The sequence below is a fragment of the Cheilinus undulatus genome, linkage group 18 (genome assembly GCF_018320785.1).
Source record: "Cheilinus undulatus linkage group 18, ASM1832078v1, whole genome shotgun sequence".
Taxonomy (NCBI): Eukaryota; Metazoa; Chordata; class Actinopteri; order Labriformes; family Labridae; genus Cheilinus; species Cheilinus undulatus.
This window is the reverse complement of record NC_054882.1, coordinates 31,348,501-31,361,593: the sequence shown is the minus strand read 5'-3', so window position 1 is coordinate 31,361,593 and position 13,093 is coordinate 31,348,501. Positions and strand designations below refer to the sequence as shown.

General features: G+C 37.3%; 1 protein-coding gene across 1 annotated transcript; it reads left to right on the top strand.

Moving 5' to 3' along the window:
* Window positions 1-1,219: 1,219 nt before the first annotated feature.
* Window positions 1,220-11,714, top strand: sdsl (serine dehydratase-like). The gene is made up of 9 exons (XM_041812147.1): window positions 1,220-1,339; window positions 4,836-4,998; window positions 5,408-5,444; window positions 5,538-5,677; window positions 5,776-5,864; window positions 6,000-6,233; window positions 6,310-6,440; window positions 8,680-8,766; window positions 9,808-11,714. Exons 2-9 carry the CDS (start codon window positions 4,852-4,854, stop codon window positions 9,909-9,911), a joined length of 969 nt encoding a protein of 322 aa, XP_041668081.1. The 5' UTR covers window positions 1,220-1,339; window positions 4,836-4,851; the 3' UTR covers window positions 9,912-11,714.
* The last annotated feature ends 1,379 nt before the right edge of the window (window positions 11,715-13,093 follow it).

Here is a 13,093-nt window from a genome sequence, read left to right as displayed (position 1 = left end):
AAGACTGTCAGCATTAATGTGATCAAGGTCCATAATTAGTGTATTAGCTGTATTTGATTGCAATTAATTGCATGTTTTATTGTCTCTTTCAGCATATTTTAGATAAGTTACAGTGATTTTAAAAAGTCCAGCACAGCTCCTTAATGGCTCAATTCACTTTAAAAATTCCCAGACAGCTCAGACAAGTCAAAGTCATTTATACCTTGTGCTATTAATATGCCTGTTATCCTGTTATTAACGTGTTAACGCTCGTGATTAATCCAGAAAGCTTAACGCGTTAAAAAAAATAAGAACGCAATTTAATCATATGGCTTGACCACAACTTCCTCCTGCTGTCCTGCTGCGCGGATGGGGGAATTTGGGGTTGAATTTGGGTTTTTCAAAGCCACAATCATCAACATTTCAAGGAATAAAGGCTTGAAATATTTGAAATATAGCTATGCGTGATGAGTCTCTTTAATATATGGGTTTTACTTTCTGAAATGAGTGATAAAAAATATTGAACTTTTTCATGATATTCTATTTTTTTGAGATGTAGCCTACCTGTACTGTCACAAGAATCCGTGAACGGTATGACAGCTAAAAAGGCAACTAAAGTGGAGCAGCTGGCCCGAGCTACATTTATTACACTGATGAAAGACCACTGGACATCAGTCAGCAACAACAGCTACCTCAGGGTAACAGCACACCTCATCATTCACTTTACAGAAGTTATATTGTGCCTGATGTTTGTCTTCTGGGCTCATTTGCATATTATAAATATTATTGCTCAGTGAATTAAGACACTGATTTACAAACCACAAATAAGATTAAAAACTCTAGTTTGTTAAATATTTCTTCATTTAAACACCATTGATGTATTAATTTATCTCAAACAAAAATGCAAGTAAATGGTAGTATTTAAAATTTTAATACATTTTATAGATAATAATAATAATAATAATAACAATAATAGTAATAATACCTAAATAATAATTAATTACTAAATAATTTTAGTAAAAAGCGCTTTCAAAGGGCTGTATATAAAGTTAAAAAAAAATTGGGAATAGACACTTGATAATAAGAACGTTTAAAAATTAACTAAAGAACTAAAGAAATGCTGTGGTTAATCATGATTAATCACAGCATGTTACGCAATGAGCGGCGCGCGTTCCCGTGAGGTGCATGCGGAACCAACTGTCAATCGATACCGTTTCGCTTGAAGGACCGATTTAGTGGACGGAACGAAATCAGAACCAGCCTACTGTGGAGGGTCGGTGCTGTATACTTTCTCGTCAGATCCTTTGCTGATTCTCAAACTCCATACTCGCAGACTAGCTGACTTCGAAGCGCATTCCCGGTAAGTGTGTTAGTGCTTATTGCTGTCCCATTGTGAAATCGATAAGTGCGTTAAGGCTCTGGTGTGGACTTGTCAACGTCAATTCATGCACTTCATGTAGTTCTGCATGAGTGCATGCTTTCCAGTCTGCACTCATGCAGTCCATTGCAAACTTGTTGACGTGAAGCACTTCTACTCCCTCACAAAATATGACGGAGGCTTTATTGAAACAGTCCCTAATAATCAAATCAATCAAATAAAATCAAAGCAACCCTTATGCAATGATTAGATTTATTCAATCATGGGGCCATTCTTGTATTGCCAGAATATGAGGACAGGTGGCCCCTACTTTTTCCCTGTTCCAAACAAAATACCATTTTTTAATTTAACAGTAATTAAGCTTTGTATGAAACTCACAAAAACACCTCTTGATGGCTAACCCCCTACCCTTGAAAACAACTCTCCCTTTTTCCAAACCAATGCAAGGCTTCTGGGAGGGGAGGATTTACATCTATAAAACACTTTACAGGAGGCTAGTAGTTCATTTTATGTCATATGCTATTTACTTAAACCATAAACCTTTTCATAGCAACAGTCCATTTATTTTAGATATTGCGCATTTACTTTACAACTCTGTAATCATCAGTCTTGTTTGCTTGAAACCCATCTGGTTATGAGATACAGTACACTACTACCTGGATGTAAGCTTTGTTGGCATTGTTAATTAATTATTAGTGGAACTGTGTTCAGTAAAATATTTGTTGACAAGTATAATTGCATATAAAAGCTAAATCACCAAGCAATCTGAAACAGACTCAGTAAAATTGGAGTTGTTAACAGTGAAAACCTATTTTGCCTACTTTTTCCTAAAGGGAAATTCACAGGAAGAAATTGATGTGGAATTGGAAAAGAATTGAATCACCAAGAAGAATCAATAACGGCATCAATATTAATAAAATCTATCAATTCCCATCCCTTTCCATTACTCTACATATTAGCATCAGCTGCTGGCATCAGTTTTAATTGCTTACCACTGAGAGAAATCCGTGTTGGCATTCAAGGGCCTCCTGACCAGACCAGACCTTTCATAAGCAGTTAGAATGACCTGTTCTAGTTTGGTGTAGGGATGTAGTTTCAATACTCAAGTTCTCACACAGCCCAATGAATGATAGAGCTGCGGGTGGCAGGCTATGTTACTTTGTTACTGTGCACTGCTCATCATCAGTTGCTTATTATGTTCTAAACCAAAGCTTGAGCTCAGGATAAATCAGACTTTATTAAATCAGGTAGATGATGTCAAACTTCTAGGTGTCATTATAGACCATAAACTGTCCCGGGACAAGCAGGTACAAAAACTAGGATGGGAAATACTTTGTCTCATATTAAAAGGTGTACAAAGTACTTCTCACCAAAAACAGTTCAACAACTAATTTGTTCTTTGTTTTTTTTTTTTCTCATCTGGATTACTGCTCTGTAGTCTGGTCCAGCATTTCCATCAGGAATATTAAGAAACTGCAGCTGGTCCAGAATAAGGCTGCACGTGTGGCTCTATCATGCAGGTTTTGGTCAAATGTCAGTAAAATGCATGAAAATCTCACATGGTGTGAAGTTAAAAATAGATTATTATATGCACTGATGGTCTTCTTACGGATTATCATAACAACTAAAACCCCTTTAAATTTATATGAAAAGCTCTCCTTTAGTGCAGATGTACATCATTACACTACCAGGCATGCTGTTAGAGGTTGTTTTATTTTGCCTAAAGCAAAGACTTCATCAGCTCAGCGCTCAGTAATATACAGAGCAATGTAGGAATGGAACTTGCTTCCAAATGATTTTAAACAACATAATACTCTTTATAGTGCTAAAAAAATCCCTGAAAAGATATTATCTCCTAAGGAACTTTAGTAGCATATATTAATTCTGAATACTTTGTTGAATACGTGGGCTTGCTAACTTCTGTTCTTTAGAGTCACTTGGACTTGGAATTATCTACTCGTGTTACTTTGTTTTTTTTTTTGTTTTTTTTCTGACTTTCTCCATGACAAAGATTCCCTGTAAGCTATATTTGACTTGCAGTTTGAGTTTATTTTGTTTTAAATGCTTAAGTATGTTATGCTAGCAGAATTAACTACAGCAAAAAGAGGAATATACAGGTAAATACTACACAACAATTAAAACAGAATGGGCTTGTCTTATTTATTCATACCTTATTAGTCCCCCTAAAAACCTCCATGCTGCCATTAATACTTATTGGCATACACTATTGCTTGTTTGCCTTTAGAGACAATAGTGATGGTAAGTGCTCAGTGTATTGTAAATGACCGGTCCGAACATTTATCTCTGGTTAAACAATAATGAAGCACGTTGTGAGTGCATGTGTCCCTCACCATAAACACAAGTATATTACCCATGTTTACACTCACCTCATTCAATCTGATAGTGGATCACTTTGGAGTAAAGCATTAAGTAGTCCATGGTATGATCCAAACACACAGTAGAACTAAAACTTTTGGTGAGGAAGCTTCTGGCAATTTCCTTTTCCAGTTTCCTCTCCTTGTAAGAACATTTGAGAGCAGGTAAAAGTGTTATCTTAAGCTGTAACTGTAACCGTTAACCTGGCAAGACACAAAACCAACATCTACTTGTTTAGCACACACTCCTGGTCAGTGAAATAGCCTCAATATGCATTTCCTTATAGCAATACAAATCATTGCTTGTCAAGCCAAAACAGAAAAAAACTGACATTTAGGATGCACTCAGACTAGGCCATCTGTACCATGCCTCGGCCCGTTTGAGCCTATAGACCGGTACGTTTGGCCAGTGTAAGTGCAATCATTCTGTGCCTGGGCACGCTTCACGGCCCCAGCACAGAAGGACGAGGTGGGCCTATGCACGGCACCGATGCAAATGAAGGAGCCCTACGCAGGAATGTGGTGTAATGTGAAGTAACAACAAAAGGACCTGCTTCAGAGTGCAGAGAGCACACCAGGCATCAGCTGCATGCTAGAGACAGCAGGATTTTTCTAGAAAGATAGAGAGAACTCTCTATTTTGTTTCACTGCATTTCAGCAAGTTACAAGATTTTATCAGAGCTGAAGAATTAAACTTCGCAAAACTCCACTACGATCTTGTCGTAATGGATCCAATTTAAACATTTCTGAATACACCTAAATGCTTTGCAATTATGACTTTCAGTCAAATAAAGGACATATATTCCACTCATATATTTTACAGTCATTCTTTCTCAATGGCATGCATAGATACCTGACAACGTAATACAAATGGACAAAACTTAAAATTCAAACATATCCTACATCAAGGCTTGCAATCAAAGAGCACCACTTAAAACCAAACCATGCAACTAGGAGGCCAATATTATCATTATTTTACAAACAAGCTACATAAATCATCTTTATTTCACAAAGGGCTGCAACCAACCAGAGCTGACAACATTTGTTATTATTTTCATGTTTAAATCTTTACTTATCTAACAGGTTTTTTCTTGCCATTTCAGCAAACTATTGTGCGCCATGGCAAAGCAATTTCACATAAACACACCATTGTTGGAAAGTGTCAGCATGTCTAAACGAGTGGGAACCACTGTGTATTTAAAGATGGAGAACGCACAGCCCTCTGGCTCCTTCAAACTCCGTGGAATAGGACACCTCTGCCAGCAGGTAAGGATCCTAGTTCAGACATACTGTTCATCTTCTATGCCTTCACAGTGAGGAAAGTATGCCAGGAACTGGGTCTTACAGGTATCCATAAAGCAAATTTAACTACTAAATCTATGACTGTGTCTTATATAACTGTAATTGGATGATTTATCCTATTTAATGTTTCAAAGAGGTGGGAGAGTGTATTTTGAAGTTCAACACAACCCCCTTTAGGATACAAACATCTACCATCACACAATCCTTGTCTGTTTTCATTGGCTTGAGGAAAAGTGATCACATTTTCAAACAAATAACGCTGCTGCCAAATGTCAAAACAGGTGAACAGCATGCACAGGGCCAGTGATAATTGATCATTGAGTTTACAGCAGTTAAACCAACTTCTTATTTCTACCTTTGCTCTTCTTTTTAGCTTGCCAGACAGACCAAAGGAGTTGTCTGCTCTTCAGGTAACAATATTTTTAAAGTATTTTTCTTATGAACAATCAGAATCATTTTGTAACTGGTAGATAACTTGGTTTGTTTAATATGTGCACCTTTAGGTGGTAATGCAGGTATGGCTACAGCCTATGTAGCCAGGAAAATGGGTGTACCAGCCACCATTGTCATTCCTTCCTCTTCTCCCCAGTTGGTTGTTCAGAAACTCCAAGATCAGGATGCAACAGTGAAGATTGCTGGCAGGGTAAAGAATGTTATTAAATATATATTAAGTTGTTTAAAGTGCCCACATTGAAACAGGAGGTTACTTGAGAAAGCTCTGTAAAGTCTACTTCTTCTTAGGTTTGGGATGATTCTAATGCAGAGGCTCTACGACTGGCTGAAACTGAGGAACTTACCTATGTTCCTCCGTTTGATCACCCTCTACTCTGGTATTAAATTTTTTTATAGCTGAAGTTTCCCCTTTCCTGACATGGAATTTTAATGGACAATTTAACATACCCACAATGTTGATAATTTGCAGACAACTTCTTTCTGTATCTCTCTCCTTTTAAACATGAACCCAGGCAGGGCCATGCCAGTATGATCACAGAGGTTGTTGATTCTCTTGGTCCAGAAGTGAAGCCTGGAGCTGTGCTTCTGTCAGTGGGTGGAGGAGGCCTTCTCTGTGGAGTGATCCAGGGCCTCAAGGATGTTGGCTGGACAGATGTTCCAATTATTGCCATGGAAACTGTGGGGGCTGACTGTTTCAATGCTGCTGTTAAGGCGAGGAGGGTGGTCACCCTGGATGACATCACCAGGTGAGTAGTTTAAAGAGTCAAGATAATTTTTTCAAATAATGAATAAACCACTCCATCCTCATCTGTCTGTCCACAGTGAAGCTAAATGCCTTGGAGCAAGAACTGTTTGCAAGCAGGCTTTTGAATACAGCCAATGCAGTGACTTAACAATCATTTCTGAGCTAGTGACTGACCAGCAGGCTCTGCAGGCAGTTGAAACATTCCTCGGTGAGTGATTTATGACACCGTAAGCCTCTAGAGCAGCTTTTCCCAAACTTTGGTATGCTGCGGCCCAATTTGAGACCTGAAAATCTTCTTGAGTCCACCAAAAACCCTTGGACAACCATGACAGACTAGAATATTTATCTTTTGTTTATTATATTTTTGTTTCATAAACAGGGAATTTCAATGCAAATGCTTGGCTTTCAGATGAAAATTACTCAGAAGGTATTTGTTCAATAATGGTCTACTCCTATTTACAGTTGAAACCAGAAGTTTACATACACTATATAAAAAGGCACATAAACTTTTTTTTCTCACCGTCTAACATTAAATCAGATTAAACTTTTCCTGTTTTTTTTAGACAATTTGTATTACTTTCTTCAAAGTCAGAAGTTTACATATACTAAGATTACCATGCCTTTAAACAATTTGGGAAAGCCCAGATGATGATGTCATGTCTTTGGAAGCCTCTGATAGGTTTATTGACAACATTTGAGTTAATAAGAGGCCCACCTGTGGATGTATTTTAAGGCACACCGGAAACACACTGCTTCTTTGTGTAACATCATGGGAAAATCAAAAGAAACCAGCCAAGATATCAGGAAGAGAATTGTGGACTTGCACAAGTCTGGTTCATCTGTGGGTGCAATTTCCAGATGCCTGAAGGTACCACGTTCAACTGTTCAAACAATTATACGCAAGTTTAAACACCATGGGAATGTCCAGCCATCATACCGCTCAGGAAGGAGACGGGTTCTGTGTCCCAGAGATGAACGTGCTTTGGTCTGAAAAGTGCATCTCAACCCAAGAACAAAAGCAAAAGACCTTGTGAAGATGCTGGCTGAAGCTGGTAAGAGTGTGTCATTATCAACAGTCAAACGAGTCCTGTACTGACATGGGCTGAAAGGCCACTCTCCCAGGAAGAAGCCATTACTCCGAAAGAAACATAAAAAAGCCAGATTACAGTTTGCAAATGCACACAGGGACAAAGACCTTAATTTTTGGAGACATGTTCTGTGGTCTGACCAAACTAAAATTGAACTTTTTGGCCATAATGACCATTGTTACATTTGGAGAAAAAAAGGGGGAAGCTTGCAAGCCTGAGAACACCATCCCAACTGTGAAACATGGGGTTGGCAGCATCATGTTGTGGGGTTGTTTTGCTGCAGGAGGGACTGGTGCACTTCACAAAACAGATGGCATCATGAGGAAAGAACATTATGTGGAAATACTGAAGCAACATCTCAAGACATCAGCCAGGAAGTTAAAGCTTGGGCGCAAATGGGTTTTCCAAATGGACAATGACCCTAAGCATACTGCCAAACTGGTTACAAAGTGGCTTAAGGATAACAAAGTCAATGTTTTGGAATGGCCATCACAAAGCCCTGATCTCAATCCCATTGAAAATTTATGGGCAGAGCTGAAAAGGCATGTGCGAGCAAGGCGGCCTACAAACTTGGCTCAGTTACACCAGTTCTGCCCGGAGGAATGGGCCAAAATTCCTGCAAACTATTGTGAGAAGCTTGTGGAAGCATATCCGAAACGTTTGACCCAAGTAATACAGTTTAAAGGCAATGCTACCAAATACTAATGAAATGTATGTAAACTTCTAAATCTCAAGAAAATAATAAAAAATTGTCTAAAAAATGATCTCTCTCATTATTCTGGTATTTAGCAAATAGAAATAATTTTGGTAATCCTAATTGACCAAAAACAGGAAAAGTTTAATCTGATTTAATGTTAGATGGTAAGAAAAAAAAGTTTATGTGCCTTTTTATATAGTGTAGATAAACTTCTGGTTTCAACTGTATATTGTTTTAATCAGGCATCTGCAAAGTCACTTGATTACAAATTTTATCTGGTAATGTTCCTCGTGGCCCAGCAAACTCTGTCCTAGTAGCATTAATGTCTCCAAAGACACTGATAAATTTGTAGAATCGTGTAAAATGGTAAACAAATTGTCACCAGTTAATCTGACACCAGTTAAACCATGACACTGGTTATATAAATCAGACAAAAAAATAGATAAAAAGTTGGCATGAGCTAAAATGTCTGTCTTTTACTTGAGAGGCTGAATATAAAAATCTGTAATCACGTATCATATTATAAATTGAAATATGATTTAAGAAAATACAATTTATATGGTTTTTAGTTATTGTAAATGACCTCCAGCTCACACTTTGAGAAGCACTGCTCTTGAGTATTCCAGTTTTAAAATGCTATATTACTGTGGCTCATATTGTAGATGAGGAGCGCGTTTTGGTGGAAATGGCTTGTGGAGCAGCACTGGCAGCCATCTACAGTGGACTTATTCAAAGACTACAGGGTGAAGGTAATTACTAAGACTGTTTACATTTTGCACTAACTACGCATTTTGGGCATTCAGATACCATTTCACTGCACTTTAGCTCTTGTATCCATACTACTCGTTTACAGTATGCCTTCTCTGATGACCTGATATTGGAACGCACTTGCCTGCCCCTTATGCAAACAACAGTGCATACAGGTGCATCTCAAAAGATTGAATATCATAAAAAAGCTCACTTTTTCCTTGAAAATGGTGTTTTCCTGTGATTTCATTCAAAAGTGAAAGCAGTCCAGAAAAAGATGCACCTCAAACCATCACTGTGGAAACTGAAAACACTGGCACAAATGCTTTGATACAGCTCCCTGAGAACAGTCTGCCTTTTCATCAGCGACCTTCTGTGGCTTACCCTCCTTGCGTAGGATGACAGTGACTGTCATCTGGAGATTTCTCAAGTCAGCAGACTTCCATATGATTGTGGTTGTGTGAACTGAACCAGAGTGAGAGAATAAAGGCTCAGGATTCCTTTGCAAATTGGACTTTTCCACAAAATTCTAATATTTGGAGATTTTGTGTGAGCTGTTGGCCGTAACTATAAAGATTAAAACAAAAAAGAGTCTTGAATTTTTTTATGTAGTTCGAGATGAATCTAGAAAATATGGAAATTTAGCTTTCAAAAATAAATCACGGAAAAAAATGAACATTTACATGATATTCTAATTTTATGAGATGCACCTGCACATCATTTCCATGGCTCTCTTACTCTGTCTTGCTATTCTTACATTTGCTTACAATGAAGTTGCTGGTGATATGAATTAAGGGTTGAATTAGATACGAGCTAAGAGGCCAAGGGTGCATCTTTAACAGCTTTTCGTTGTCATAAACATCCTTTTAAAGGACATTGTGATACACTGGTTAGAAAATAAATTTTGTGGAGTAACACTGACCTTTTTTCCTATGTTTATTTTACTATTCATGTGTTTGTACCACATTTCTAATGATTAAACTGATACTGAAATTGAGCCTATGTGACTGGAGATTCTAAATTCTGTCTTTCCCCTTTTTTAGGGCGGCTGCCTACTCTCTTGGGCCCCCTGCTGGTGATAGTGTGTGGTGGTAGCAGTGTGGACATGAAACAGCTAACCCAGCTAAAACTCAAACTGCAGACTTAAAAGCACAGCACTGGTGTTAATGTGTGACAAGCCAATTCTTAGTTGTAAAGATCTAGTTAACAGTTAATGAAACAATTAATTATTCTTCTTATAATGCTTGTTTAATTTTTAAGTCCCATAAAACATAAAAATGTAATAATAATCTTGTGAAAACCCCAAAACACTCTGCTTCAGTGATAAAGCTGGGGATTCGAGCACTCCAATCCAACGCATTTGCTGGCTTTGGTACTTCGAGTTTCTATTAAGAAATACAGTCCAGGGCTGCTTGAAATAATAAAACATATATTTTTATGACTTTCTTAAACACTGTTCCTGGCCTTGCTGGAAAATACAATGAGGTTAAGTTGTGGAGGATCATTTAAAATAAGATAGCATTTGTTGTTGACAATTATAGACATGGTTTTAGCAGTATAATTTGATATTAACGAGGGATAGCCTTTAATTTACATTTTTATTGATAAACATGGAGAAATAACTTCAGTGATTGGCCAAATTAATTTAGTGAATTGATCTAGTACAGTGGTTCTCAACTGGTCTCACCTTTGGACCCACCGCAGGTATCATAATGACAATGTGGGACCCAAATTTCTAATATTTGTAAATCATTTGGATTAAAAAAAATAGCAATTTGTACCCCAGATAGAAATGTGATGGAACAAAGAGACTAAGGAAAATGAGACATTTAATACAAGAATTTTAAAAATCATGGAAAGTATTATAGAGGATTCCTGAAGGTTTTCTGAGAAAAATCCAAGATAAAGTCCAAAATATCTTATGTGAAAATTCTCCCAAATTTCCGCTTCCTTTGAGAATTACTGAAATGTTACTGGGTAAGATTGCTGAATGTTTCTGGGTAAGAACTGAAAGTCTCTTATTCCCTGTGAAATTTCTAAAAATAATTAGCAAAAGCCCCAGAGAAAACATCCCAAAAAAATTCTACCAAAACTCTGTGAACCTTTTGGGAAAATTACTTTAAATTTCCTTAAAAGTCAGAGAAAATTGCCTGAGTTTCAGTCAATTCACAATTAAAATTCTGAAATAATTCTGGGAAAACATTATGCAAATCTATTTTATTTACTTTTTGCCATCACAAAATTAAACAATAGAACAAAAGCACTTAAAGTCTCTTAGACAAATTCACATTCCACTGAAAACAGCTCCACAGCCCACTTTTGGGACCCACCAGTGAAGAAGTACTATTCTCATACATCATGGTTGCTAAGGAAGCAAACATGAAAAAGCATGTTTCTTGATGTGCTCTGATCTTTTTGTATTGATGAGTTTTGAAATTAAAAATGTAAATCTTACATAAAACAAAATGAGGAGAGAGACTGATGGGGCAGTATCTACATCATGAACACACAAACCATAGCATATATGTTATTGTGACTGCACTACTGCACTAAAAACAACACATTCCTTAAGCTGAAGATCTGGCGGTGAATTTTGGAGGAATGTGCTTCTCAATGGCATGGTTTGATCAGAATGTCATATATTTGGTTGTAGGCATTGTCCAGGTCCAGGATGCCATGGACAGTATCTTCTCTGACAATGCCGTCGGAGTCCGGCTCAAATGTCAGTGTCACTGGCCTTGCAGATTAGTTTAAGTCTGATAGGGTTTGTTGCATTCAGCCTTTCTTAACACAAAAGTACTGGTGACCAAAACTTTAAACATCCTCAGGATCATCCTGCAGCTGCTGAAGGAACTCAGCTACTGTCTTTAAGAAGCAGAAGCAGCTCAGGCTCGTTTTGTCGTTGGGTTTGGTGCTATCTGTACTATTTGCCTTGTGAAAATCCAGAATGCAATAAAGCCTGCAAGAAACTCTTACTGCACAAATGGTTTCATCTCTAATTTTTTAAATTATGGGGGAAAAACTTACATAATGGCATCAAGTTTGATTTCAACTCTTAGCAAAATTCAGCAACAAATATTTCATTATTGTAGACTTTAAAAGACTTTGGGTTAATCCATCAGCTGCCCAGCCATTTGAAATAGTTAATTGACATTACCAGCTATTGAGTTATGTGTCCTCATCCAGATGTCATTTTTATTTAACATTTATTTTGGTATGCACTTTTAAGAGACGTATACATGTTCAGTTTGTTCATCTGGTGAAAGGGTGGTTACTTGAGTGAACAAAGGGGTTTAATCCAAAAATGTATTGTCAAAACATTTTTTAAACGGCAACTGTCTTTTAAAAAGTAATACTGGGTACACTGTAGGTTTTTGTGCTATTGAAATCCTTTATTTTACATGGCCAAACACATTTTTAAAAGCTAACTTGTGTTACCTACTCAGGTCTTCACCAGGGCCTATGTCAGCAGTGACTTGCACATGCTTCAAGAGTTCAGTTTTATTTGAAAGTGTTCATGACTTGGATTAATTGAGCAAATTTAACACAACAGTTCATCATCTCATTCAACAATGGTTTTTTACAATGTATGATGAATGTATTTAAAAAAAATTATTATACAATGGAAAAAAGTACAAAATAATGAGACATTGTAGAATAAAAACTAAAACTTATAATTCCAGATCATACAAGGGTGAGAGATAAACAAAATCCTATCAAGTATCTTATTCAATGCTAAGCAAGCATGTGCACACATATACATCAAAGGGGGCTTGAGCACCTGCTTTTCATGAAGCACTGGATAGTTGAGAAAGCAGCCAACGTTTGGAAGGGTGTTGCAGTGACCACTCTGATGACCACTCAACAGTCACAGAGTCACTCTGATGACCACTCAACGGTCACAGAGTCACTCTGATGACCACTCAACAGTCACAGAGTCACCCTGATGACTACTCAACAGTCACAGAGTCACTCTGATGACCACTCAACAGTCACAGAGTCACTCTGATAACCATCTAACAGGCACGGAGTTACATACTCATATGTAGATTTGCACTCATCAACTATCTTAAATTATCCTACCTCTTGTAAATCAGCCCACATTCATACTTTATACCTCTGATGATGTCTAGTAAGCATTCTTGCACTATTTGCACATCTTGCAACCAAACTATCAATGCACACTGACTGTGCATGTATAAACTATATGTTCAGTATAAACTAGAAAAGTACTAACAAGAGCTTGTGCCCACTAAAACTTAAGTATAATTGTTCACTTGGTAAGGTTTTTCAACTTCTGTGTGGAAGTTTGTGTAAATTTTGTTTTGG